This window comes from Saimiri boliviensis, chromosome 18, assembly GCF_048565385.1.
Source record: "Saimiri boliviensis isolate mSaiBol1 chromosome 18, mSaiBol1.pri, whole genome shotgun sequence".
In the NCBI taxonomy this organism is placed as follows: domain Eukaryota; kingdom Metazoa; phylum Chordata; class Mammalia; order Primates; family Cebidae; genus Saimiri; species Saimiri boliviensis.
Window position 1 is genome coordinate 6713548 of NC_133466.1, and position 25577 is coordinate 6739124.

At 38.4% G+C, this 25577-nt stretch overlaps 1 protein-coding gene and 1 pseudogene across 3 annotated transcripts in view; one reads left to right on the forward strand and one right to left on the reverse strand.

Moving 5' to 3' along the window:
• Nucleotides 1–25577, forward strand: part of BRWD1 (bromodomain and WD repeat domain containing 1) — a 147810-nt gene that overhangs the window by 45713 nt on the left and 76520 nt on the right. For all 3 annotated transcript variants that reach the window (XM_039480426.2, XM_039480425.2, XM_074389271.1), the window contains 5 exons: nt 4437–4565; nt 4753–4978; nt 11592–11777; nt 17950–18133; nt 23990–24083. In XM_039480426.2, coding sequence (XP_039336360.1) covers nt 4437–4565; nt 4753–4978; nt 11592–11777; nt 17950–18133; nt 23990–24083 — 819 coding nt within the window. The remainder of the gene's footprint in view (nt 1–4436; nt 4566–4752; nt 4979–11591; nt 11778–17949; nt 18134–23989; nt 24084–25577) is intronic.
• Nucleotides 21271–21722, reverse strand: LOC104651324 (non-histone chromosomal protein HMG-17 pseudogene; annotated as a pseudogene).

Here is a 25577-nt window from a genome sequence, read left to right on the forward strand (position 1 = left end):
AGGTGGAGTTTTGCTCTTGTTGCCCAGGCTGGAGTGCAGTGGTGCGATTTCAGCTCATTGCAACCTCCACCTCCCAGGTTTAAGCGATCCTCCTGCCTCAGCCTCCTGAGTAGCTAGGATTACAGACGTCCGCCACCATGGCCAACTAATTTTTTGTACTTTTAGTAGAGACACGGTTTCACTATGTTGGCCAGGCCGGTTTCTAACTCCTGACTTCAGGTGATCCACCTGCCTGGGCCTACCAGAGTGCTGGGATTACCAGCATGAGCCACTGTGCTCAGCCGTGGTGATAATTTAAAATATTTGGTTAAGGCAGTATTTCCCAGATTTCTTCACCACAAAATAATTATCTTCTCTTTTTGTGATAATAATTATTTTTGAGCTGGAATTTCACTCTTCTGGCCCATGCTGAAGTGCAATGGTGTCATCTCGGCTCACTGCAACCTCCGCCTTCTGGGTTCAGGCGATTCTCCTGCCTCAGCCTCCCGAGTAGCTAGGATTACAGGTGCCTGCCACCACTCCCCGCTCATTTTTTTTTGTTGTTGTTGGCTACCCAAATCAAAAGGACTGGCTAATTTTTTGTATTTTTAGTAGAGACAGGTTTTTACCATGTTGACCAGGCTGGTCTTTGAACTCCTGACCTCAGGTGATCCACCTACCTCAGCCTCTCAGTATAATTATTAAATTTTTTCCAGTAGCTCTTTTGTGATTAAATATCCTGTTTCTCATTATTCACCACAAATACTGAAAATCTCCATTGAAGATTTTCCAATGATGTAATTCCCTCTGTATTTATTAGTTGACATCCTTGCACAGTGGTTTTTTTTTTCCGCTTCCTCCAGCTTTAAGTTCAGGGATTACATGTATGTGCAGGATGTGCAGGTTTGTTACATAGATAAATGTGCTTGTATGTAGTTCTGTAATCTTTTTTTATTTCATGTAAAAAACATCTGTTGGAAATTTTTGTTTTTAAAGAATTTACAGTTGTATTTTTGAGTTTAAATTCAGCCTGTCTCAGAAGAAAGTTAACTTACACAATTACTTTCCCATTGTTAAATAGTTAAGTGGTTTCCAAAATATGTGTGGCAATAACACTTTGAACAGCCTTGTACCTGATTATTTCCCTGGAATAAATTCTGAAGGAATTACTGTGTAAAAGGGTTTCAACATTGTTACGGCTTTATATTTGTGCAACATTTTGTGAAATTACTCTTCAGTTTATACTGAGTTACAATTCAAATTGTAATGAATTTTAGAGGTAGTGTAGTAGCAACTTACTGATGCATTCTTATACCTTTGATTCTCACGTTCTTAGACCTTTGATTAAATGCTTTCTAAAACATTTCAAATAGTATGATCGAAGCATAAATACATATGTAGGCATCTCTGAAAGCTGTGATTCTGTGTATTCAAATTATTGGAAAGAGAACTAAGCAGTCTTGGACAATTTTTCTATTTGTTTTAAAATCCATAGGATACATCAGTTACGTCAACTATCCTTTCAAACTCAGTAATAATAATACATCATGAATTTAACTCCTCAAAACAAAAAAACTACATTAATTTAGGCTTTAGGCAGAAAATAAGTGGAAAAAGTCTATGCCAAAGAATAATCTTTTTTTTGAGACGGAGTTTCGCTCTTGTTACCCAGGCTGGAGTGCAATGGCGCGATCTCGGCTCACCGCAACCTCCGCCTCCTGGGTTCAGGCAATTCTCCTGCCTCAGCCTCCTGAGTAGCTGGGATTACAGGCACGCGCCACCATGCCCAGCTAATTTTTTTTTGTATTTTAGTAGAGACGGGGTTTCACCATGTTGACCAGGATGGTCTCGATCTCTTGACCTCGTGATCCACCCGCCTTGACCTCCCAAAGTGCTGGGATTACAGGCTTGAGTCACCGCACCCGGCCGCCAAAGAATAATCTGAAAAGCGTTTCACGTGGGCGACAATAATCTTATTTCCAGTTGCACGGCAAAAATTGGCCTTGTTTACTGAGTTTTTCTTACTGCTCAGCAGATAGGCTCATATTTCATAATTCTAGATAAACAGGTTTGTCATTTACTAATAGCAACAATATTTCATGAATATATAGTGAACTTTAATGTGACATTGTTCTTCAGACACAGTTGCAGGTTACATTTTGTTAGGAATCATTGTATAGGACACTTCAAATTACAGGTGGAGCCCCAAGTCTTCCTTGATCTGCTTAGATAGGTTTGCCCAATTGAGAAAACCTTCATCTCGGCAGGTATTCATGGAAAAGCTTTTGGTGCAGTTAAGTTCACGTGTATGATGGGAAGAGTTGCTACCACCATCTTCAGCTTTCCAGCTTTGAAATTTTGCTACTCCCTCCCTACCAGCCTCTGCTTTATTATCACTGAAGGCCCCAGGTCAGGGATGCAAAGTGGTACATAGATACAGGTTATGCTGTGGCACAGGTGGTTCATATAAGGACCAAGTGGGTGAACCAATGTTCCCATGTTTAATAATTAGGAGAGACAGGGTTTCCTCATGTGTGTGTGTGTAGGTGTGTATGTAGTTTTTTCCTTTTTCTGTTAGAGTATGATTTAATATGCACATCTTATTTATCAGTCCTCTGAATATCTGAGTGACTTTGTTTTTTCCATGTTTGCTAATTGGCATCCATTCATGTGCATATAGCAATAGTGAAGTGTCACTATTCAAGCAGTGACTTATTTGGGCATGGATGTGAGTTTGTTTTGGCAATTATAAGGAGATGTCTCATTTTTAAAACACTAAACACGTGTAACGTTTAGTTACTGTAAAGTTAATGGTGCAGACAACAAATATGCATAGCTCTACACTGTAGAGTTAAATAAATAACTTAACTATAAGTTGAGGATATTAAACTAATAATAGTTTACAGTTTAAAAGGAAGAATTAGTAAAAAAGTCATCTATTTTAGGTTATACTCATAATAAACTTAGGTCATCCTTTCTGAAATCTCTGGTGTTTTGAAGTTAAGGTACTTATGGCTGAAGGCTTTTTCATATGTATGCTTGAGACTTGGCAGCATTGCCAAGTTTTTCATGGTGCTTAGTCATCTTAGCAGTGAGCTGAAGTAGAGCCCTCCTTAAAATCTAGAAAAGTGTTCATTTTAGTTCATGAATACCAAACTTTATTAATCTTTAATCATTTGCCTTGTAGCTTATTATCCTTTTTTTTTTGTTTTTGAGATGGAGTCTCTCTCTGTCGCCAGGCTGGAGTGCAGTGGCACAATCTCGGCTCACTGCAACCTCCGCCTCCCAGGTTCAAGCAGTTCTGCCTGAGCCTCCCAAGTAGCTGGGACTACAGGTGCGTGCCACCATGCCCAGCTAATTTTTGTATTTTTTAGTAGAGACGGTGTTTTACCATGTAGGCCAAGATGATCTCGGTCTCTTGACCTCGCGATCCACCTGCCTCGGCCTCCCAAAGTGCTGGGATTACAGGCGTGAGCCACCACACCTGGCCAGCTTCTTACCCTTTTATTACATACTAAGACAAAAATTTCTGAAATTGTTTTTTTTTTTTCTTGAGATGGAGTTTCTCTCTGTTGCCCAGGCTGGCATGCAATGGCTGAAGTCTTGGCTCACTGCAACCTCTGCCTCCAGGGTTCAAGCGATTCTCCTAACTCAGCCTCCCAAGTAGGTGGAATTACAGGCGCCTGCCACCATGCCCAGCTAATTTTTTGTATTTTTTTTTTTAAGTAGAGAAGGGGTTTCACCATGCTGGCCAGGCTGGTCTTGAGCTCCACCCGCAAGTGATCCGCTCACTTCAGCCTCCCAAAGTATTGGGATTACAGGTGTGAGCCACTGTGTCCGGCTAAAATTCTTTATAAGAAGTAAAAGAAGCCTTCACTTTGGTTTGGGTTGTTAGCCTTCATTTGAGCACTTGGAGAACTAATGCTTACAAGATTTGAAGACTTTTTTCTAGGCTAGTTGTATCTAAAATGAATTTTATTTTTTGGGAATAGTGACTGATGGATATCCTTAATGAAACATCTGTTTTTATTTTGTTTTAAAGAGTCTCGCTCTGTAACCTAGACTGGAGTGCAGTGGAGTGCAGTGGCACTATCTCGACTCACTGCAATCCCTGTGTCCCAGGTTCAAGTGATTCTCATGTCTCAGCCTCCCGAGTAGCTGTGACTACAGATACACACCACCATGCCTGGTCAATTTTTTGTATCTTTAGTAGAGACAGGGTTTTACCATGTTGCTCAGGGTGGCCTTGAACTCCTGTGCTCAGGCAGTCCGCCTGCCTCGGCCTTATAAAGTGCTGGGATTACTGGTGTGAGCCACCATGCCCGGCTGAAACATTTGTTTTAATTTTTTTTTTCCCAGGAGGTATATGTTGTCACAGGTTATCCACGTTAAAAAGTTTATATAGCAGTTCACTTGCGTGGAATTGGTCGTAACTTTTTTCCCTTTGGGTTTTCTAGATTGAAGGACAAGGACATGGAGCTGTGTTTGACTGTAAGTTTTCACAGGATGGACAGCATTTTGCTTGTACAGATTCTCATGGACACCTTCTGATATTTGGTTTTGGATGCAGCAAACCATATGAAAAGGTCATTTTTAACACTTTGTTTGAGCATGCAAGTAGTAGTTAAGAGCTGTGTTTTGGAAATAAGTAGTTATGAGCTGTGTTTTGGAAATCGTTTAGCTGACTGATTGGATTTTATTGTTTTTCTAGTTTTTATTATTTAATATTTGTTTCCTTTAATATGTGTCATTCTGTGAACTTCATTTTTCTAGATTCCTGATCAGATGTTCTTCCATACTGACTATCGACCACTTATTAGAGATTCTAATAATTATGTCTTAGATGAGCAAACTCAGCAGGCTCCTCATCTTATGCCTCCACCATTCTTGGTAGATGTAGATGGAAATCCTCATCCAACTAAGTATCAGAGATTAGTACCAGGCCGAGAAAATTCTGCAGATGAACATTTGGTTCCACAGCTGGGCTATGTGGCAACAAGTAAGTGCAGTCCTTTTTTTTTTTTAAAGTTTTACTCAAATACTTTATAGTATAATTTCCTTTAGATTCCCCCAATTATTAATATTTTGCAGTATTTGTTTTATCATTATTTTCCTCTGTATATTGTTTTGAATCATTTAAGTTCTGAAACTCATGCCTCATTTGCCCTTAAGTAAGAACGATATTCTGTTACGTAACCATAGACACTTATGACAATTAGGACATTTCACACTCAAATAATGCTATTATTAAATCTATAGTGTGTAACCAAAAATTTCCAGTTACTCTCATAATGTCTGCTAAAGCTTTTAAAATTCTTCCAATTTTTAATTGGGACCACATATGAAGTACAAAATTAAGTTGTCATATTTCCGTAATTTTCTTTAAGAAAAGGGACAGGTTATTAGTTTTTGACTTTCATGACATTGGTGTATTTGCAGATTATAGGTCAGGAATTTTGTAGAAGGCCTCCATCTGGGTTTGTCTACTTCTTGTTTAGGTTCCAGTTATGCATTTTTGACAGAATACAACATAAATGATGTTCCAATCTTAATAGAGCATCTTGTCAGGATGCTTATGATTTTAGTTTGTCTAATTACTGGTAATAATGTTTTTGAACACTTGGTTAATGTGGTGTTTACCAAGTTTCTTAACTATAAACTTAGTGTTTTTCTCTTTGTAATTAATGGTAATTTGTGGCAAGATATGTCAATACTCTATTGATTGTCAGATTTTACCCTCAAGTTTGAGGATCCATTGATAAGTTTTGCCTGAATCAGTTGTTACTGTGAATATTGCAAAGTGGTTATTTTCTAACTTCATCATTGTTCCATCATTGCATCATATGTATCATTGCATATGACTGACTGTTCACCCCTTTATTTATGTGGTTCGTTAAGTTTTTGAATGGGCTTCTGGGTGATTAGTGAGTTATAATATGTTACTCTCGTAATCCTTAGGTTTGACTCTCAGAGCCTTTTCAAGCCAGCTGTCCTTTCCCAAGTCCTTATACTTTTTCAGTCACTTCTTTCTTTTTTTTTTTTTTAACTTCTTTCTTTTTTTTGAATGTAGGATTTTCTAGGTTTGTCTTGTACTTTTCTCTGTCCTAGCCAAGTGCAAAATTCTTTTTTTTGTTTGTGTTAATAGTAGGACAGTGTTTCTCTTTACAGATATTAAAGAGAAATAGGGTTTTGTTTGGATAAAGATTTACTGAAACTAAATTACCAGCTATATATAAGGGTAAAGCCTAATGTAGATTACTATATGCTTGCTATTTCAAATGTTATTTTTATTACTTTTATTGAAGTATACTTTATATACAGAATTCACCAATTTTAAGTGTATAATTCAAGTGTGTGTCTGTGTGTGTGTGTGTGTGTGTGTGTGTGTGTGTGTGTTTGTGACACAGGGTCTCACTTGTTTGCCCAGGCTAGGTGCAATCTTGGCTGACTGCAGCCTCCGCCTTCCAGGGAGAAGTGATCCTCCTACCTCAGCCTCCTGAGTAGCTGGGACTGTAGGCACGTGCCCACATAGCTGGCTAATTTTTGTATTTTTAGTAGAGATGGGGTTTTGCCGTGTTGCCCAGGCTGTCAAATATGTTGAGACAGATGTTAAATAATCAAGTAACCACCACCACAATTAAGATATAAAACATTTATACTGCCCGCAGAAGTCCCCAGGAACTGTTTAGAGTCAGTCTTCTTCTTTCTCCCCAGTCCTTGTAACCAGTGTTATATTTTCTGTCACTTTAATTTTGTCTTTTAAGATTTTATATACAAAGCAATTTTTGTTTTTGAGATGGAGTCTCACTGTCACCAGGCTGTAGTGCAGTGGTGCAATCTTTGCTCACTGCAACCGCTCCCTCCTGGATTCAAGTGATTCTTCTGCCACGCCTGTAGCTGGGACTACAGATGTGCACCACCACACCCAGCTAATTTTTGTATTTTTAGTAGAGACAGGTTTTTACCCCGTTGGCCAGGATGGTCTCGATCCCTTGAGCTCGTGATCCACCCACCTTGGCGTCCCAAAGTGCTGGAATTACTGGCGTTAGCCACCACACCAGGCCATAAAGTGTAATCTTCTGTGTCTGGCTTCTTTGACTTAGTATGGTGCTTTTGAGATTCATTGGTGTTGTTCCATGTATCAGTAGTTTGTTCCTGTTTATTGATTGAGACTGATAGTGCCCCATGGAATAGATGGATCTATCATCATTTGTTTATGCATTCACTGATGGTTAAAGCCTCGTTTCCAGTTTGGGGCTGTCATCCAGATTGAAATATCTAACCGTCATGTGAAATTTACCTTATTTCTCTCTTCAGGTTACTCAGTTTTACTTGATGTATTTTAAATCTCATCCATATACAGTTTGGATTGTTTGTCTTCTGAATAAAGTAATTCTTCTCTCATTATGAAATGTATCTCTATCTCTGGAAATATTTTTTGTTTTGAAGCGTCTTGTTTCATATTAATATAGCCAGTTCAACTTGTTTTGGATTAGTATTGCCATGGTATATCTTTGTCAATTTTTCCAATTGATCTGTGTTTTTATATTTAAAATAGATTTCTTGGAGGCAATATATCAAACCTGATAACTTTTAATTAGAATTTAAGTAAACGTATTTTATTAAATATAGAATATTTATACTTAAATGTTCATATGTTATGGGTTCAAACATAGAGTATTCCTGTTTGTTTCCTCTTTATTCTTTTTGTTCTTTGTGTCTTTTTCCTTTTTCTTCTTTGGAATTGAGGATTTTTTTGTGTGTTCCATATGACCTCTACTAATGTCTTATTAGCAATACCTGTTTATTTGTATGTAATGGTTGCTTGAGGGCAGATTGTCAGTGTGTGGTTTGCAGACCCATAGGTATATCTGCATCCTTTTATGGAGTCTACAAGGTCACAGCCGTATTCAAAACAATACTTTAAAAATATAACAATTTTTTTACAGTGTTGACATTTGTGCTCATGGATCACAAGTGGGTAGAAATAAAATTCTGGCACTGTAGCACAAATCTTGGCTGTGGCACCAAAACACCAGCAGTTACTATATTCCTTACTGCTTTGCACTTGAGTATATATCTTTTTAATATTCTAGATATTAAAACTGGAAGTGTGCATAAAGCACTTCTGTGTATTATGAGGTGTCTATTCTGGCTGCTTGACTTGAGCTGTTTTTGTTCTGGGAACTTGAGCTATTTCTGTCCTGTGAGAGCTCTGCAAATTTTTTTGCATACTGCTTTTTAGTATTTTTCCCTCAGTAATGGAGTTCTACCCCATGTGAACACATCAGTCTTTGTTTATTTTTTTGAGACAAAGTCTTGCTCTGTTACCCAGGCTGGAGTGCCGTGGTGTGATCTCTGTTCACTGCAAGCTTTGCTTTCAGGTTTCAAGCAATTCCCCTGCCTCAGCCTCCCAAGTAGCTGAGACTACAGGTGTGTGCCACCACACCAGGCTAACTTTTATATTTTTAATAGAGTTGGGGTTTCACCATGCTGGCCAGTCTGGTCTTGAACTGATCTGCCCACCTCCCAAAGTGCAGGGATTATAGGCTTGAGCCACCGTGCCTGGCCACGTATCAGTATTTAGTCAAATAATTGATTGGACCTCATACAGCTCTCTGGAGCTTTATGTGCAATTCACTCTCCTCTGATATTCAGCCCTGCATATTTTAACATTCCACTTCCAGCAAACTCTGACCTTTGTCTTCTCAACTCAGACCTCTGGATGCTGTTTGGGTTCTCTATTTTGTTCTGTGACCTAGAAATTACTCCCAGACAGTAACCTGGAGCAGTCAAAGGGTTTGCCTCCATTGTTCCTCTTCTCTTAGGGATCACAGTCTTGTGCTGCCTGTTGTCCAATATCTGAAAGCCCTTGTAATACAATATTTTTTCCAGTATTGTAGTTTTTTTTTTTTTTTTTTTTGAGACGGAGTTTCGCTCTTGTTACCCAGGCTGGAGTGCAATGGCGCGATCTTGGCTCACCGCAACCTCCGCCTCCTGGGTTCAAGCAATTCTCCTGCTTCAGCCTCCCGAGTAGCTGGGATTACAGGCACGCGCCACCATGCCCAGCTAATTTTTGTATTTTTAGTAGAGACGGGGTTTCACCATGTTGACCAGGATGGTCTCGATCTCTTGACCTCGTGATCCACCTGCCTCAGCCTCCCAAAGTGCTGGGATTACAGGCGTGAGCCACCGCGCCCGGCCCAGTATTGTAGTTGTTAATGGCAGAAGGAGACTTGCCATAGCAATTAAGCTTTCATGAGTAGAACCCTCCTTCAGTATTTCAGTAGAAACAATTAACATTCCGATATTTGAGAAGTTAACAGTTAAGTGCTCTGTGCTATGAAAGAAAAGTTATGGTCAAGTGCAGTGGCTCATGTCTGTAATCCTAGCACTTTGGGAGGCTAAGGCAGGCAGATTGCTTGAGCTCAGGAGTTCGAGACCAGCCTGGGAAATATAGCAAGAACTTGTCTCTACCACCCTCCTCCCCCACAAAAAAGGAAAAATTATATAGACTTAGGTTATTTTGGCTTGTAACGATTAGAAATCTTTACCATTTTCCCTTTGGTATCATGTTGTAATCTTAGAAATTTTATGTTATTAGCAATTCTGATTAAAATCAACTTTTTAGATTAAGGCTCAAATTTTTGAGAGTGATAAAAATTACTGATTTTTAAAGACAAAGTTAAGAGATAAAACATTTAGCTCTTTTAAGTTCTTCATTGGTTTCCATAGTACAACAAAAGGCATTAACAGTGATAGGCAAGGGAGTCTTGCTCAGATAGCAGGATGGAAACCCCCACCTTCACCTCATAGTACTATATGAGGTTTTGCAGTTTCTCTTCTGTTTTTATGGTGGCAGATTATATCTTTGCATTCCTTTTGATTATTACCTTACTAATCTCCTTTATTTTTAATTTATGTTTTTTTGAGACACAGTTTCACTCTGTCACTCAGGCTGGAGTGCAGTGGTGCAATCTTGGCTCACTGTAACCTTTGACTCCTGGGCTCAAGCAATTCTCTTACCTCAGCTTCCCAGGTAGATGGAATTACAGGTGTGTGCCACCAGGCCCAGCTAATTTTTTTTGTATTTTTGGTAGAGACTGGTCTCAAACTCAAGTGATCTTGACCTCAAGTGATCCACCTGCCTTGGACTCCAGAAGTGCTGAGATTACAGGTGTGAGCCACCATGCCCTGGGCTCCTTTTTTTTTTTTTTTTTTTTTTTCTTTTTAACAGAGTTCTCTTTATAAGGGAGTTAAAGAAAGAGTGGGGAATTCTCTGGGTTTTTTTTTTTTAAGACAGAGTTTTGCTTTTGTTGCCCAGGCTGGAGTGCAATGCCGTGATCTTGTCTCACCGCAACCTCCACTCCTGGGTTCAAGCAATTCTCCTGCCTCAGCCTCCCAAGTAGCTGGGATTATAGGCATGAAACACCACGCCTGGCTAATTGTATATTTTTAGTAGAGACGGGTTTTTTCCATGTTGGTCAGGCTGGTCTCGAACTCCCAACCTCATGTGATCTTGCCCGCCTTGGCCTCCCGAAGTGTTGGGATTATAGGCATGAGCCACTCACTGCGCCTGGCCTTTTTTTTTTTTTTTGTGATGGAGTTTTGCTCTTGTTGCCCAGGCTGGAGTGCAATGGCACGATCTCGGCTCACTGCAACTCTGCCTCCTGGGTTCAAGCTATTCTCCTGCCTCAGCCTCCCAAGTAGCTGGGATTCCAGATGTGTACCACCATGCCCGGCTAGTTCTGTATTTTTAGTAGAGAAGGGGTTTTTCCATGTTGGTCAGGCTGGAGTTCTCTTTTATGTATTGAGTTTGTTTACTTAAGTGTCTTATGGTGAGAGGTCTTAAGAGTTATTTGCATGAAAATGTTAATATTTAGATATAGTTCCAGATTCCACAACCTTTTTTTTCCAGCAACCCTAGTGGATGAACCTGTTAAGTATCTCTGAAAATGCATTATTTGAAAAATAAAGAAGCAAAGATACTTAAAATTAAGTATTTTATTTTAAAAATAAAAATACATTACTTGAAATAAGAGTTATGGGTACTGGCTATGCTAAAAACATATCTAAGAGTAATTTGAGATTAGTGGGAGAGGCTTGTGTAATTACAACCATCAATTGCACTGTTCTCCGAGGACTCTTGTCTTTTTGAAGGCTTAAAAAGGTCTTACCCTTACCTCCCTTTTTTTCCTCTCTTAAGACAGTAGAGAAGAAATTCAATGTCAGTGATTTTTCTGTACATTGGAAGTCTGTTCCAGTTAGAGACTCAGGAATAAGATTTTAGTGAAATATATCGAGTATAATGAGGGGCATTAGTGTGAAACAGCGAAGTAAAGTTTTACAGAAATATGTTTTCATGTTTTCACTTGCAGGAATTTCAGAGCCTGCTTTGAAGTTTTTCTAGTATTTAGTCCTCTACAGGAAGACTTTTGTTGGTTTTGAATCTTTTTTCTCTGACTTGTTGGCGAATGTGTAGAGTATCTTTTTAAACTGGTTATTTTTCAAAATGGGAGTTCTGACCATTGTTAATGTATTTTAATTTGTGTTGTACCGAATTGTTTTTGTTTTCTGCTTTTATATGATACATTCATTAACTGAATTTGTAGGTGATGGAGAAGTAATTGAACAAATTATAAGTCTGCAAACCAATGATAATGATGAACGCAGCCCAGAATCGAGTATTCTTGATGGAATGATAAGACAGTTGCAGCAGCAGCAAGATCAGAGAATGGGAGCAGATCAGGATACTATTCCAAGTGGACTTTCAAATGGTGAAGAAACACCCAGGAGAGGTAATAAATAATGAGAAATATTTTACTTGAATATGGCTGCACTGAAATTAAAGAGTAAATGAAGTCTTTGTCAGGTACATGTAATGTGAGAAACTTAAGTAAACAATGTATTTTTACAACTTAATTAGTAGTTTGAAGGTAGCTTTATTAGGTGTAAGATGATGTAACAAATGGGTATTAATTTCAAGTACTGCTGAAGCCTTTTGTGCTCTAAAAATACAGTATTTACAAAATTGTGTTAAATAGGAGCGAACAACAAATTGGTTTTTAAAAGAAAACCATAGTTCTAGCTTTTCTTTGCTTTAATATTTATAATTTTTGAAAAACTGAATTGGGGTACAGTATGATTTTTCTTATTTAATCAAAGTTTGAAAACTTAGTGAGTTTTCAGTGTTGAGTCCTTAATAGTAGAAGTAGATAGTAGAAATAATTTAAAGAACATGTGGGCCGGGCGCGGTGGCTCAAGCCTGTAATCCCAGCTACTCAGGAGGCTGAGGCAGGAGAATTGCCTGAACCCAGGAGGTGGAGGTTGCGGTGAGCCGAGATCGCGCCATTGCACTCCAGCCTGGGTAACGAGAGCAAAAACTCCGTCTCAAAAAAAAAAAAAAAAAAAAAAAAAAGAACATGTGATTGTCATGTAAATGAAAACTAACCCTGGGAAAGGTAAATGTTTGCTCATGATTAGAGGCACTGCTTTAAAATGCTAGTAGTACCACAGAAGCAATCCTTGCCATCTCATGCCTGCCTGGGGCACTTAGTCACAAACTTAAATAACCCAGCCACCAACTTAAATATCTGCTTAAAATTTTTTTATTTTGGCCAACTGTTTCTACTTGCCTGTTGTAGAATTTGCCTTTTATGTTATGTACTCTTAATCTTGTTTTGTAATGGAAAGTAATGGGAAAATAATTTATAGAAATCTACTTTGAACAAGTAAATTTATAGTCAGGGAAGTATGCCTTTATTTGGAGAAGGAAAATATTTAAAATATATTGGCTCAAATTTATTTCTTAGCTCTCTGTCACTCAGTGCTGTCCTCTAGATGGTTTGTTCTGATCCCTGTTTACCCTGTCACTGTTTTTTTTACTCCTCGTTTTGAGACAGTCCGACTCTTGTCACCCAGGCTGGAGTGCAGTGCGATATTGGCTCACTGCAACCTCTGCCTCCTGGGTTCAAGTGATTCTCCTGCCTCTGCCTCCAAAGTAACTGGGATTACAAGTGTGTGCCACTATGCCTGGCTAATTATTGTATTTTTTAGTAGAGATGGTGGGGTTTCACCACATTGGCCTGTCTGGTCTCTAACTCCTCACCTCAAGTGATCCACCTGCTTCAGCCTCCCACAGTGCTGGGATTAATAGGTGCAAGCCACCACGCCTGGTCTGCCCTACCACTCTTCATATCTCTTTCACCCAGTTACCCACTTCACTGGTCTTTGTATTTTTATTTGCAGTAACTATTATGTCTGGAAATTATATAGGTTGTTTTCTAAATCTCACTTTAAAATTAGTACGTAATGCTTTGTTTTACTTCTTTTATATATTGAATTATTTTAGACAGATGCACAGAATTAAGTCAGGCAGCCCTTTATTTAGGACATATTCATCATTGGTTTACATATGGTCCTCTTTTATTTGTTTCAAATCATGATAGTAACCTACATTTGTATTTAGTGGTCTTCTCTGATTTGTCTCTCCCAAGATAACAGTTATTCTGAATCTTATGTAGATCCTTTCTTTGGCTTTTTAAATTTTTTTTTTTTTTTTTTTTTTTTGAGACAGAGTCTTACTCTGTCACCCAGGCTGGAGTGCAAAGGCATGATCTTGGCTCACTGCAACCTCTGCCTCCCCGGTTCAAGCGATTCTCTTGCCTCAGCCTCCTGAGTGGCTGGGATTATAGGCGTGTGCCACCGCGCCCAGCTAATTTTTGTATTTTTAGTAGAGATGGGGTTTCAACATCTTGGCCAGGCTGGTCTCGAACTCCTGACCTTGTGATCCACCTGCCTTGGCCTCCCAAAGTGCTGGGATTATAGGCATGAGCCATCATGCCCGGCCTAAAAATATAATTTCAACTTTCCTATATGCGTTGCTAAAAGGCATTTGTTTTTTAACTTATTAAAAGGTTATTGGGTTGTAAGTATTCATTAGGGACTTTTTTCACGTATTATTATATTTGTTTTTCTTTTTTTTGGGTGGGGGACGGAGTCTTGCTTTGTCACCCAGCTGGAGTTTAGTGGTGTGATCTCAGCTCACCACAACCTCTGCCTCCTAGGTACAAGTGATTCTCCTGCCTCAGCCTCCTGAGTAGCTGGGATTACAGATGTGTGCTACGACGCCTGGCTAACTTTTTGTATTTTTAGTAGAGACAGGACTTCTCCACATTGATCAGGCTGGTCTCTAACTCCTGACTTTGTGATCACCCGCCTCGACCTCTCAAAGTGCTGGGATTACAGGCATGAGCCACCATGCCCCACCACATACTGTTATACGTCTAAGATTGTTCCACAGTTGTATCAGATTCATTTTAATTTGTATGTATTATTCAGTTACATGAATATACCCACTTTTATTCATTTTTTTTGAGGGGGCATTTGGGTAATTTTGAGGTTTTGTTAATCATGAACAGAGAGTGTTCTGTAATAGTCTTGTGTGTCTCACATATATTTGGAAGAATTTCTCTAGAATGTTAATCTAGGTGTGGAAATGCTAGGTATAGCTATATGAGTTTTCAGTTTTATAAGATTTTACCAAACTTGTCCACAGCGGTTATACATTTTATATTCCCATCAGCAATGTATAAAAGATGCTGTTGATTTACTTCTCAAATAATTAGCAGTTTTAGGTTTTTAGATTTTTGCCATTTAAATGATTGTCAAATGGTAATGCAATTTGGACTTGGAATTTTTCTTTATCACTAATGAGGTTGAATATCTGTAGTTTTGGTTATACTTTTTTTTTTCTTCTCAGTTATTTATTTTACAGTATTACCACATTTTGAGATTCTTTGGGAATGCTTCTCTTAATGTGGTTATGTGGCTATATTGTTACTTATTACTGTGGTATTTTCAATTATGAGCTCATCTTTAGGAGGAAATTAGTGGGAATGATCTGCAGCCAAAGTTCAGGGCTTATCTTTCTAGAATGGCTGGTAGGATATTACCAAGCTGAGTCCTTTTTATAGTAAAATATTTCATTAAATTTGATCTTATTTATTAAGAAGTTTTATAAAACAGTGAATTAAATATCTGACAGATTGCCTTTCTTGAAAATAACATAATGGCATAATGATCAGGCCACTCCAAAGACGTGGTCACTATACACAGGTTACCCTTGGTGAAAGACAGCATTATAATATGCAGGCCCTTCAAGATCCAGTTCTTTCTTTAACTTACCATCTTCGTATTTTTTGAATTACATGGGTAATATAAATTAAAACCCCACAATCTAGATGAGCGGTGTAGGCCTATCAATTCCTAGGCAACATTTTTCACATCCTCTTATCTGAATTCAGGCTGAGATAGAAAAGTTGTCTAGCCGTCCTTTTTTCCCAGTAAGTGGATTAGAATTTCATTTAGGGTATAATACTTGCAAGGATTTGGGTTTGTTTTTAGGATAGGGACTGGGCACTGTTTCTTATTTACAATTGACAAACCCAAGGTATTTCAGTGTGGACTTTAAAACTCAAGGCTTGGCGGAGTGTGGTGGCTCATGTCTGTAATCCCAGCACTTTGGGAGGCTGAGGCGGGTTGGATCACAAGGTCAGGAGTTCAAGACCAGCCTGGTTAAGATGGTGAAACCGCATCTCTACTAAAAATACAAAAATTAGCCAGGCGTGGTGGCAGGTGCTTGTAATCCCAGCTACTCGGGAGGCTTAGGCAGAGAATCACTTGAACCCAGGAGGCGGAGGTTGCAGTGAGCTGAGAGTATGCCACTGCAGCCTGGGTGACAGAATGAGACTGTCTAAAAAGAAAAAAAAAAAAAGAAAAACAAACAACAAAAATCCCTCAAGCCTTTGTGTTAACTTGTTTGGGCAAGTTTGTCAGACTGCCACAAGTTCAGATTATGATTTCTAATTCAGTTTCCTCTTTGTTTCTAGTCCAATGTGATTTACAAGTTTCATTATTCATTTAAAATAGTGTTTTTTTGGTTTTTTTTTTTCTTCAAACTTACAGCATAAGACTTTATTTTTTTATTTAGGAAAGAAAGGTTGGAAGGAGGATACAGTGAACACCCATATATTCTTTATAGATTCCTTATATTACTATACTTGCTTTAGCTTTTTTTTTGTGTAAGTGTGCACACACATTCCCGTATGTTTTTTTCTGAAGCATTTGAGAGCAAGACTTGTGACACTTTATACCTTAATGCTTCATCCTGTATCATCCAAGAACTAGAGATATTCTCTTACATAACCATAATACAGTTATCACATTCAACAAGCTGAATGTGATAATGTTGATATATAGCACTGTTACTTAGTTTCGAGTCCTTACTTACACTTCCTCAGTTGTCCCAATCATTGTCCTTCTTCATGACTTTTTTTTTTTAAGATTTAATCAAGCCTTACTCATTGCATTTAATGATTATTTCTTTTAATCCAGGAAAGTTTCCTCAGAGCAATGGTACTTTGGAAAGGTTCAGGCCTGTTATTTTCACAAGATTTCCCTTAATTTGGATTTGTATGATTATTTCCTCCCGGACTCTGGTTAAACATTTAGACAGGAATGCTGAATAGTTGATGCTATGTCCTCAGTCTGTCATGGCAAGAGGCACAAGATATGTAAATACATTCTTCCGCACCTGCTGTATTGCCTTAACAGTATATTCTAGGAATCTATCAGTTCACAGAATTTTTCATCCTTTTTTTATAGTTTCATACTCCTCCTCTGTGTGGAATAACTAACTAACCTTCATAATCTGTTTGTGGGAATTTAGGTTGTTTCTTATACTTTGCTGTTATAAGTGATATGATAAATAACTTTATGCATATTTTTTCAAATTGTTGGAGAATAATGCTATGACTTGGGCAGTTAAATTTAGAATTTATATTTATTTCCCAATGCAAAAATGTTTCTTCAATATATGGTATTTTAATATAGATGTTTGGTTTACTAGCGGGGCATTTAATGTCATTTGAAGTTGGTGAAGCATAGTGTATTCTCTAATGCACATTTGTACACATATGATTGGTAAATAGAGTGTGGTACATAGAAGAGTGCAGAAGTTGTGTTCACTCGTGGATTTTTCTCTAGACAAGAATAGCTGTCATAGCTGGAGTAGTGCTTGATAGCCTCCCACAAGAATCGATTTAACCCTCAGTTTTTCTGTTGCGTTAGTAGCAGGAGCCCTTTCACCCTGTATTGTAAGAAAATGAGCACTTTGCCTAGGACTTCCTCCTCAGAGGTTGGTGTCTGGCTTCTAGGTCATGGGCGATTGCTCAGTCTCTTCTACCCATCTTCACAGCAGCCCCTCAGGCTCAGAGCTTCACTGTTGTCTTCATTGCCTCATCACCCACTTACCCAGCTCTGTTTTTAGCACCGCTGATATTTACCCACAACATTTTACTTGTTCGACTTTTTAATAACCACCTTGACAGCTACTTGCCTTGGTGGCTCAGATTATCTTTTGAGAATCATGATTACTATTGTAAGAGCTCTTGTTGTAAAACCACCTTGATTTCAAGTATCTGTTTTCAGTGCAAATTTTTTCAAAAGACTTTTTTAAGTGTGCAGTTTTGAAGAAGGCAGTTTTTAGGAATGCATATATAATGTAATGTAAAATGTACATTTTATAATTTCAGAAAGTCTAGTAAAAATTGAAATTGAGGTTTAATAGTTAATGTTTATTCTACATTTTGATCTTAGGCATGTTAAGATTCTGTCTGGCTGGGTGCAGTGGCTCTTGCCTGTAATCCTAGCATTTTGGGAAGCCTTGGTGGGAGGATTGCTTGAGGCCAGAAGTTTGAGACTAGCCCGGTCAACATAGTGAGACCTTGGCTGTACAAAAAATAAAATAATAAAAAATTAAAAGAAGGTTTTTCTCAAAGTTCTTTCAGAAGATACTATCTTATTTCTTTATTTTTGGTGTGTGTCTTACCCAAACATATGCTTGTTACATGCTAAATGTATTTTAGTTTAAGCGTGTATTGGAATGACCTCCTGATCATTTTTTCCTAGGTTTTAGAAGACTGAGCTTAGACATTCAGTCTCCTCCAAATATTGGTCTGCGTCGTAGTGGACAAGTTGAAGGTGTTCGTCAGATGCATCAAAATGCCCCGCGCAGTCAGATTGCTACAGAACGTGACCTGCAGGCATGGAAACGAAGAGTGGTTGTACCAGAGGTACCACTAGGCATATTTAGGTTTGTTTTAGGATATCTATTTATAATGTTTCTAACTATGAAAATATATTCATATGGTTATTTACACATTCTACATTCCATTAATTGTGTAAATAATTGTATAAATATATTAGTAATGAGTGGGAATCTTACTATTTTAATTGTCTTAGTAAAATGGCAAAATTATTCTCTTAAGTTTTTTTTACTATAGTAAAGGTTTTCAGACCCAGTCTTGTTTCATCCATACACACACACCCACTTTTGTCCTATCAGTAATATTTTGAAAGAAATTCTAAATGTATTGTTTCTGTCCATATGCGTATTAGTGTGTATTTCTAAAAGATAAATTAAAATATAACCATGATGCCATTACCATACCTTAAGAAAATAATTTCAGCCGGGCGCGGTGGCTCAAGCCTGTAATCCCAGCACTTTGGGAGGCCGAGGCGGGTGGATCACGAGGTCAAGAGATCGAGACCATCCTGGTCAACATGGTGAAACCCCGTCTCTACTAAAAATACAAAAAATTAGCTGGGCATGGTGGCGCGTGCCTGTAATCCCAGCTACTCAGGAGGCTGAGGCAGGAGAATTGCCTGAACCTAGGAGGCGGAGGTTGCGGTGAGCCGAGATCGCGCCATTGCACTCCAGCCTGGGCAGCAAGAGCAAAACTCCGTCTCAAAAAATAAAAAAAAAGAAAGAAAATAATTTCTCAGTATAACCAAATATTCAGGCTGTGTTTAAATTTTCAGTTGTTTCAGATGTCATAAATGTTTTCAGTTTTTTGGAATACTGCTTCATAAGTGGTGTAATTCTGTCAGAAGGCACACATAAGTAGTCTCGCTTTTTGTGGTGTTAGTAGCTGTCAATGCTTAATGTCTAGATTCATTAATTTATTAACTGTTACAAAATTGTGATTTTTAACTCTATGAAAGCTCCTTCATTTATTATCTTGGACATTTCTAAAAAAGAAATCTGCCCAACTGTATTTAATTATCAAGTAGCAAAGTTTGTATAGGAAAGGCAGAGTAGATGCTTATTTGGCTTTATTTCCCCTCAAAATAAAGATTTATTCCTTTTCAGTATTCAACAGTGACCAATTTGTGTGTGTGTTTTTAATGTATAAATCACATAGCTAGGGTTTAACTTCTTTCTGATATTCTTTATTGATGAAGATAATGAAGAAATGATATTTCATTATAATATGGGCAGTAGGGTCTTTGGTGCTGAGTTGTAATGTATTGATTTGAGTTACTGGAAGCAGCAAATACTTTTTTCAGTGATATCTAAAATGTTTCAGTATTTTCTCATGTTTATGTCTCATAATATCTTGAAGATAATTTTGTGAATTTATCTTCGTGTTTTTTTTATGTTTAACCAGAAGAGTTTCAATGAATGCTGGAGTGGTATTAGATAGTACTTACGTATTGTTCTGTGAATTTGGGAAGGTTTTCTACATACACTAGAAAATTGTGAAAAGCCAAATCTGGAATTGGGATGAGAAATACAGAAAATCATTCTGCATATAGTATGCTATAATTAAGTTTTAAATTGGTGTCTAAGTCTTATGGTCATCAGACCCCAAAGTGTCATTTTGGGATACTTTTCTTTTTTTTTTTGAGACGGAGTTTCGCTCTTGTTACCCAGGCTGGAGTGCAATGGCGCGATCTTGGCTCACCGCAACCTCCACCTCCTGGGTTCAGGCAATTCTCCTGCCTCAGCCTCCTGAGTAGCTGGGATTACAGGCACGCGCCACCATGCCCAGCTAATTTTTTGTATTTTTAGTAGAGACGGGGTTTCACCATGCTGACCAGGATGGTCCTGATCTCTTGACCTCGTGATCCACCCGCCTCGGCCTCACAAAGTGCTGGGATTACAGGCTTGAGCCACCGCGCCTGGCTGGGATACTTTTCATCATCAAAACCAAGGGAAGTAAACAGGTATCAGGAGAGAAAGACCTCAAAAATTAGTTTCTTAAACACACAGGCATTTATTTTCTTATCTAAAGGAAGACTAGAAATAATCTAAGGCTCGAATAGTGGTCCCACAGTTATTCCGGAACGTAGGCTCCTGTGTTTCTCATCTCCATTGTGGAGCTTAGGTTCTAGTCTTTTGTTTCTTTTGGGGGTTGGGGGGGGAACCAGTGTTTCGCTCTTGTCACCCAGGCTAGAGTGCAATGGTGCATTCTCAGCTCACTGCAACCTCTGCCTCCCGGGCTCAAGAGATTCTCCTGCCTCAGCCTCCTGAGTAGCTGCGATTACAGGCATGTGTGTCACACCCAGCTAATTTTATATTTTTGGTAGAGATGGGGTTTCACCCTGTTGGCCAGGCTGGTATCAAACTCCTGACCTCAGGTGATCTACCTGCCTCGGCCTTCCAAAGTGCTGGGATTATAGATTTGAACCACTGCGTCCAGTCTTGGCTTCTAGTCTTTTTTTCCCCCCCAAGCCGAACTGTATCCAGCTTTATTAAAGATACTTTCCATAAACAATCATGGAATTTCAGGCAGGACATGGGCAGACAATCATTAACAGTATACAACAACTTTCAAACTGCCTTCTTTGATGGACTACCAAAAATCAGAAAGCGTCTATAAAACCCAATGAAGTCTTCAGCTGATGCTCTGAACAGGGAAAGTTTAGAGTGAGGGTTGACCTTTCACATTTAGCATGTTGTGTAACAACTTTTCGCGAGCCAACCCTGACCTTCAGGAAGTGAAATGAAAATGATAGAATTCATCTGAAGATCCACAATCTAGAAATGGAATCACTGCTCTTTTGACAGGTGCCATCTCAGTGGCATCACTGGCAAGTCCAGATTGCCTGACACTGGTAACCAATGACTGGGGGTCAGGTCCCAACAGGTGCCTGGGCTTAAGGGAGTTAAGTCTATGCTGAAAGACGGAAAGGGAGAAGAGGACATGAAAGCGAATTTGTGTTTCCATAACGCAAGGCTTTTGTGTGCCAAGGTGGCCATGTGTGTCACAGTCAGGGACTCCCTCCTCCTGGGAGCCAAGAGGAAGTCTCTCAAAACTAGAAGGGAAAGGCGTTTCCCCACATCAGTCCAGCTTTGGAGACATTCTATTAGTGACATGTGCCCCTTCCCCCAAAACAACAATGAAGTGTTCTGTGTGCTAACAACATAGCTTTAAAAAAAAAAAGTAAAACAAAATTCTGCATTTTTATAAAACTTGATAAAAAATAGTATTTCAAACTGTACAGTCACCAGAAGTACACAGTTACCAAAATGCACACACTTCATTTGGCATCTCCAGCACCTTCGGCTTTCTGTGCCTGGTCTGTTTTGGCATCTCCATTTTCTGCAGGGTTATTCCCTTCTTTGCCAGCATCAGCTTTTCCCTTTTTCCCTTTGGGTACCTTCTCTCCCTTCTTTGCAGGGGCCTTCTTAGGCTTGGGCTCTAGCTTTGGAGGAGCAGGTTTAGCAGACAACCTCACGGATCTTCTCTGTGGTTCGTCCTTCACCTTGGCTTTATCTCCTTTAGCATCTCCTTCAGCCTTTCTCTTGGGCATGGTGACGACGGCGGCGGGACGTAGGCGCTGAGCGCGGGATGCAGCGGCGCGTGGGCTTTGGTCAGTCCAGGGGTCGCTCTCTCCTCTTCTTCTTCCGGCTTCTAGTCTTAAAGCCACTGCATAGTCCAAGATTGCTGCTGAAGCTGTAGCTGTCACGTACCTGTATCTGTGACTTAGGTTGAGATTATAACAGAAGAAGAAAGATGTTGAGATGTTAAAAAGAGCATTTCTAGTCAAGAGAACTTTGTTTAAGTAGCCATGTAGCATTTCTGCTTATAACTCACTGACCAGAATGTTGTCATTTGACCATACTAAGCTGAGGAGGAGAATAGGTTAACACAGTGTCTTTTTAGAGCAGCAAAGAGCCTGGATAAAAGTTGTGGTTGTGTTTCTAAGGAAGAAAAGGAGGAATGGGTTTTGTGAGCCAGCTAGCTATCTGCCATGATTTTCACAAAAAGAAACGTAGCCCTTTCTAGCATTGTATTCTAGAATAAAGCTCATGTGAGATTTTATAAAGGTGATACTTGATTGAGATGTGGCGATCAGTGCCCATGGAAACAATTGCAGTAGTGGAAGCAAGGGTGAATTTTGCATAACTGTGCTAGGATATCATTTGATAAGGATCAAGAATAGTATTTAAAAATTTGTTTTCTGACTATAAAAGTTTGTGTCCATTGTGAAAAATTTAGGTAATAGATAAAAACATAAAGGTAGATGATGGCTGTGCAGAGCTATAAGCATATAATGTTGCTTACCAGTAGAAGTAATTCTTTTTGTACCTAGGATTCAGGCACATGGTTTGCCTTGATGCAGTAATGGTAGAAACTGGATTCATTATAAATTTTTTTTTTCAAGATGGAATTTTCCCTCTTGTTGCCCAGGCTGGAGTGCAATGGCGCAATCTCAGCTTACTGCAACCTCCGCCTCCTGTTCAAGTGATTCTCCTGCTTCAGCCTCCCAAGTAGCTGGGACTACAGGCGCCCGTCATCATGCCCGGCTAATTTTTTGTATTTTCAGTAGAGATGAGGTTTCACTATGTTCTCCAGGCTGGTCGCGAACTCCTGACCTAAGGTGATCCATCCACCTTGTCCTCCCAAAGTACTGGGATTACAAGCGTGAGCCACCGTGCCTGGCTATATAAAAGTTATTTTATATACACTCTGTGATCTTTGATAATACCACTTTTCTTAGCTGATTATCTCATTTGGAGTGAAATTGCACACACAGCTGAAAATGATAGTTATGTCAAATGCTCCTTTGTTTTGTTGATTGAGAACCAGTTGTATGTAGTGGTTCGTTGTCAAAACAAAGGGAAACATACAGATATTAGTTGGGACTTTCATTGGGCTACAAGTTGAAAATCGTGTTACGTAGTTCCCTAAACATATAAAGTGGTGAAGCTGACAACTTGTGAAAGTTTGAGTCTACTTTAGAAATCCCCATTGGATAAAATAATGTGTCACTATAATCTTGAGTGCAGGCTGTCAGGCATACTTAGAGAAAAATGCAATTTTCTTAAAAATCAGTTTTTGTCCTTACAATATTTACACTCAGTCGAGTGTCCAGTTATACCTTGGAGCCTGGTCAAGATGTCAGTATTAAAACTTTTTCCATTGAGATATTAAAGTAAACAAAAACATAAAAGCCATATGTTTTTAATAATGTTCCTGTTGGAATAAAGGATGTCTTTTCCAGAGAAACAGAATGATTTTTAGTACCTTCATGGTGGCAGGTCCTTTGCTTTGAAATTGGTCACAATAACAATCTTTTTGTTGTATCACATGAGTGACATATAAGTGGTAAAAAAAAAACCCAGTAACATTGCTATTCTTGTTTATATAAATTATCAAATGTAGTAAAATAAAAGTGGAGAAGGCAAACTCTTTGCTTACTTTTTCTTTAGAGAAAGGAATTGCAAACTAGAAAATCAAGAGGACATTTTAAAAAGCTATTATGGGATATTCTGTTTGAATTGGTTCTAATAGGACCAATCAGAAAACAAATGAATGAATATTTTTGCGTCACATATGAAAAATTGGTTCTTCTGCCTCTGAGATTTTATTTATATTCATATAATTTTTTAACAAGCTTTGCCTTAGAGATTTTGTGTATTAATTTTAAAAGTATACAAACTTATTCATAGAATCAAACCAGTTTTTATTCTTTATATCCTTTAGTTATCCAACAGTTTAGTAGTTAATATAACTGGGTATTTACATTAAATACATTTTGTGTATTAATTTTAAAAGTATACAAACTTATTCATAGAATCAAACCAGTTTTTATTCTTTATATCCTTTAGTTATCCAACAGTTTAGTAGTTAATATAACTGGGTATTTACATTTGTAGGAAGCTGGAAGACTTCCGATTAGAGAAAGGTGAAGAGGAAAGAAATCTTTATATAATAGGAAGAAAAAGAAAGACTCTCCAGCTCTCACATAAGGTAAGCTAAATTTTGTTTTCTTAGCAAATTAGAAATCAAACTGATAACTCGAGATGGAAATTTAAAAAAAAGGAAATCAAACTGAAATTTTGAGTTTTCTTTTTGATTTATAAAACTATCAGTAACTTTCATCTGAAGTGGAGTACTTACTACTTAAGGTTTTCTGTTTGGGATTTAAAATAGTAGACTTAAGCTTATATAGCTGTTAGAAAGGAGTAGTTTGAAAACTTTTGAAAAATTGTCTAGTGCCTAACAATGATATTGAGTTCTTAATTTTAGTTACCACATTATTTGATTCTGAATTTTCATTTGGTTCTTTTTTTTTTTCTTTTTAAGCGTTTTCAGTTCTCTACTAAAGTTCTCATTGTTTTAATTACTTGGAAATGAACCATAGCTATTTTAAAAACTGAGGTCGGATAATTTCATTTCTTCAATGTTATGTTTCCTGTGTACCATTTTCTATTGCCTGTTGGTTTTTGTCCTTTTTTATAATATTTTTGTTTCTTTTTTGATTGTTAAATAGTTGTTAGAAAAGATTTGAAGCACAGATGGCTATGTCCGCAGAGAAGATTTACATTGCTTCTGGCAGCCTGCTAGGACCACTTTCAAGCCTATATTGCCTTATCCAAACAAGAATGGGCGTTAGTTCTGTGGGATTACTGTTCTATCTATATTTTACTTACAAGTCTAGGCTGTAGCCCTTTGGGCTAGCAGCCAAAGCCTGGGGGATTCCCCTACATTTAGGCTATGAATTGCAATTTTTATTAATCTAACTCATAATTTAGTTTGTGTTTTTTGCTTACTTGCTAAACCTTTCAGCTTCCTCTTCCAGAATGAAATTCTAGGATTAAAAAAGTATATATACATTATGATATTCATTGTGGGCAAAAATAATAAAAAAAAATATATATATACACATATATCTTCTCTTTTTCATCTTGGTTCTTTAGTTTGTCATAACCTTTGTATGCATATAGTACCTTTAAACAGACTTGTTAAAAAATACGTTTTACCAGATTTTCTAGTTTTTCTTTTTTCTTTTTGAGATGGAGTCTTGATTTGTTGCCCAGGCTGGAGTGCAGTGGCGTGATCTCAGCTCACTACAGCCTCTGCCTCTGAATTTCAGCAGTTCTCCTGCCTCAACCTCCTGGGTAGCTGGGATTATAGGCGTGTGCCATTATGCTTGGCTAATTTTTGTATTTTCAGTAGAGAAGGAGTTTCTCCATGTTGGCCAGATTGGTCTCTAACTCCTGACCTCAGGTGATCCGCCTGCCTCGGCCTGCCAAAGTGCTGGGATTACAGGTGTGAGCCACCGCGCCTGGCCAGATTTTCTAGCTTTTCTTAGTGAAAGTTTGGTCCATTTCTGTGGTAACCTATTATCACTCATGAAACTCATTAATATGAGTTTTTGTCGAAATCAGTACTGACAAGGAAAATTCAGTTCATTTTGAGATCAGCCAGTGATAGGCCGGGTGCGGTGGCTCAAGCCTGTAA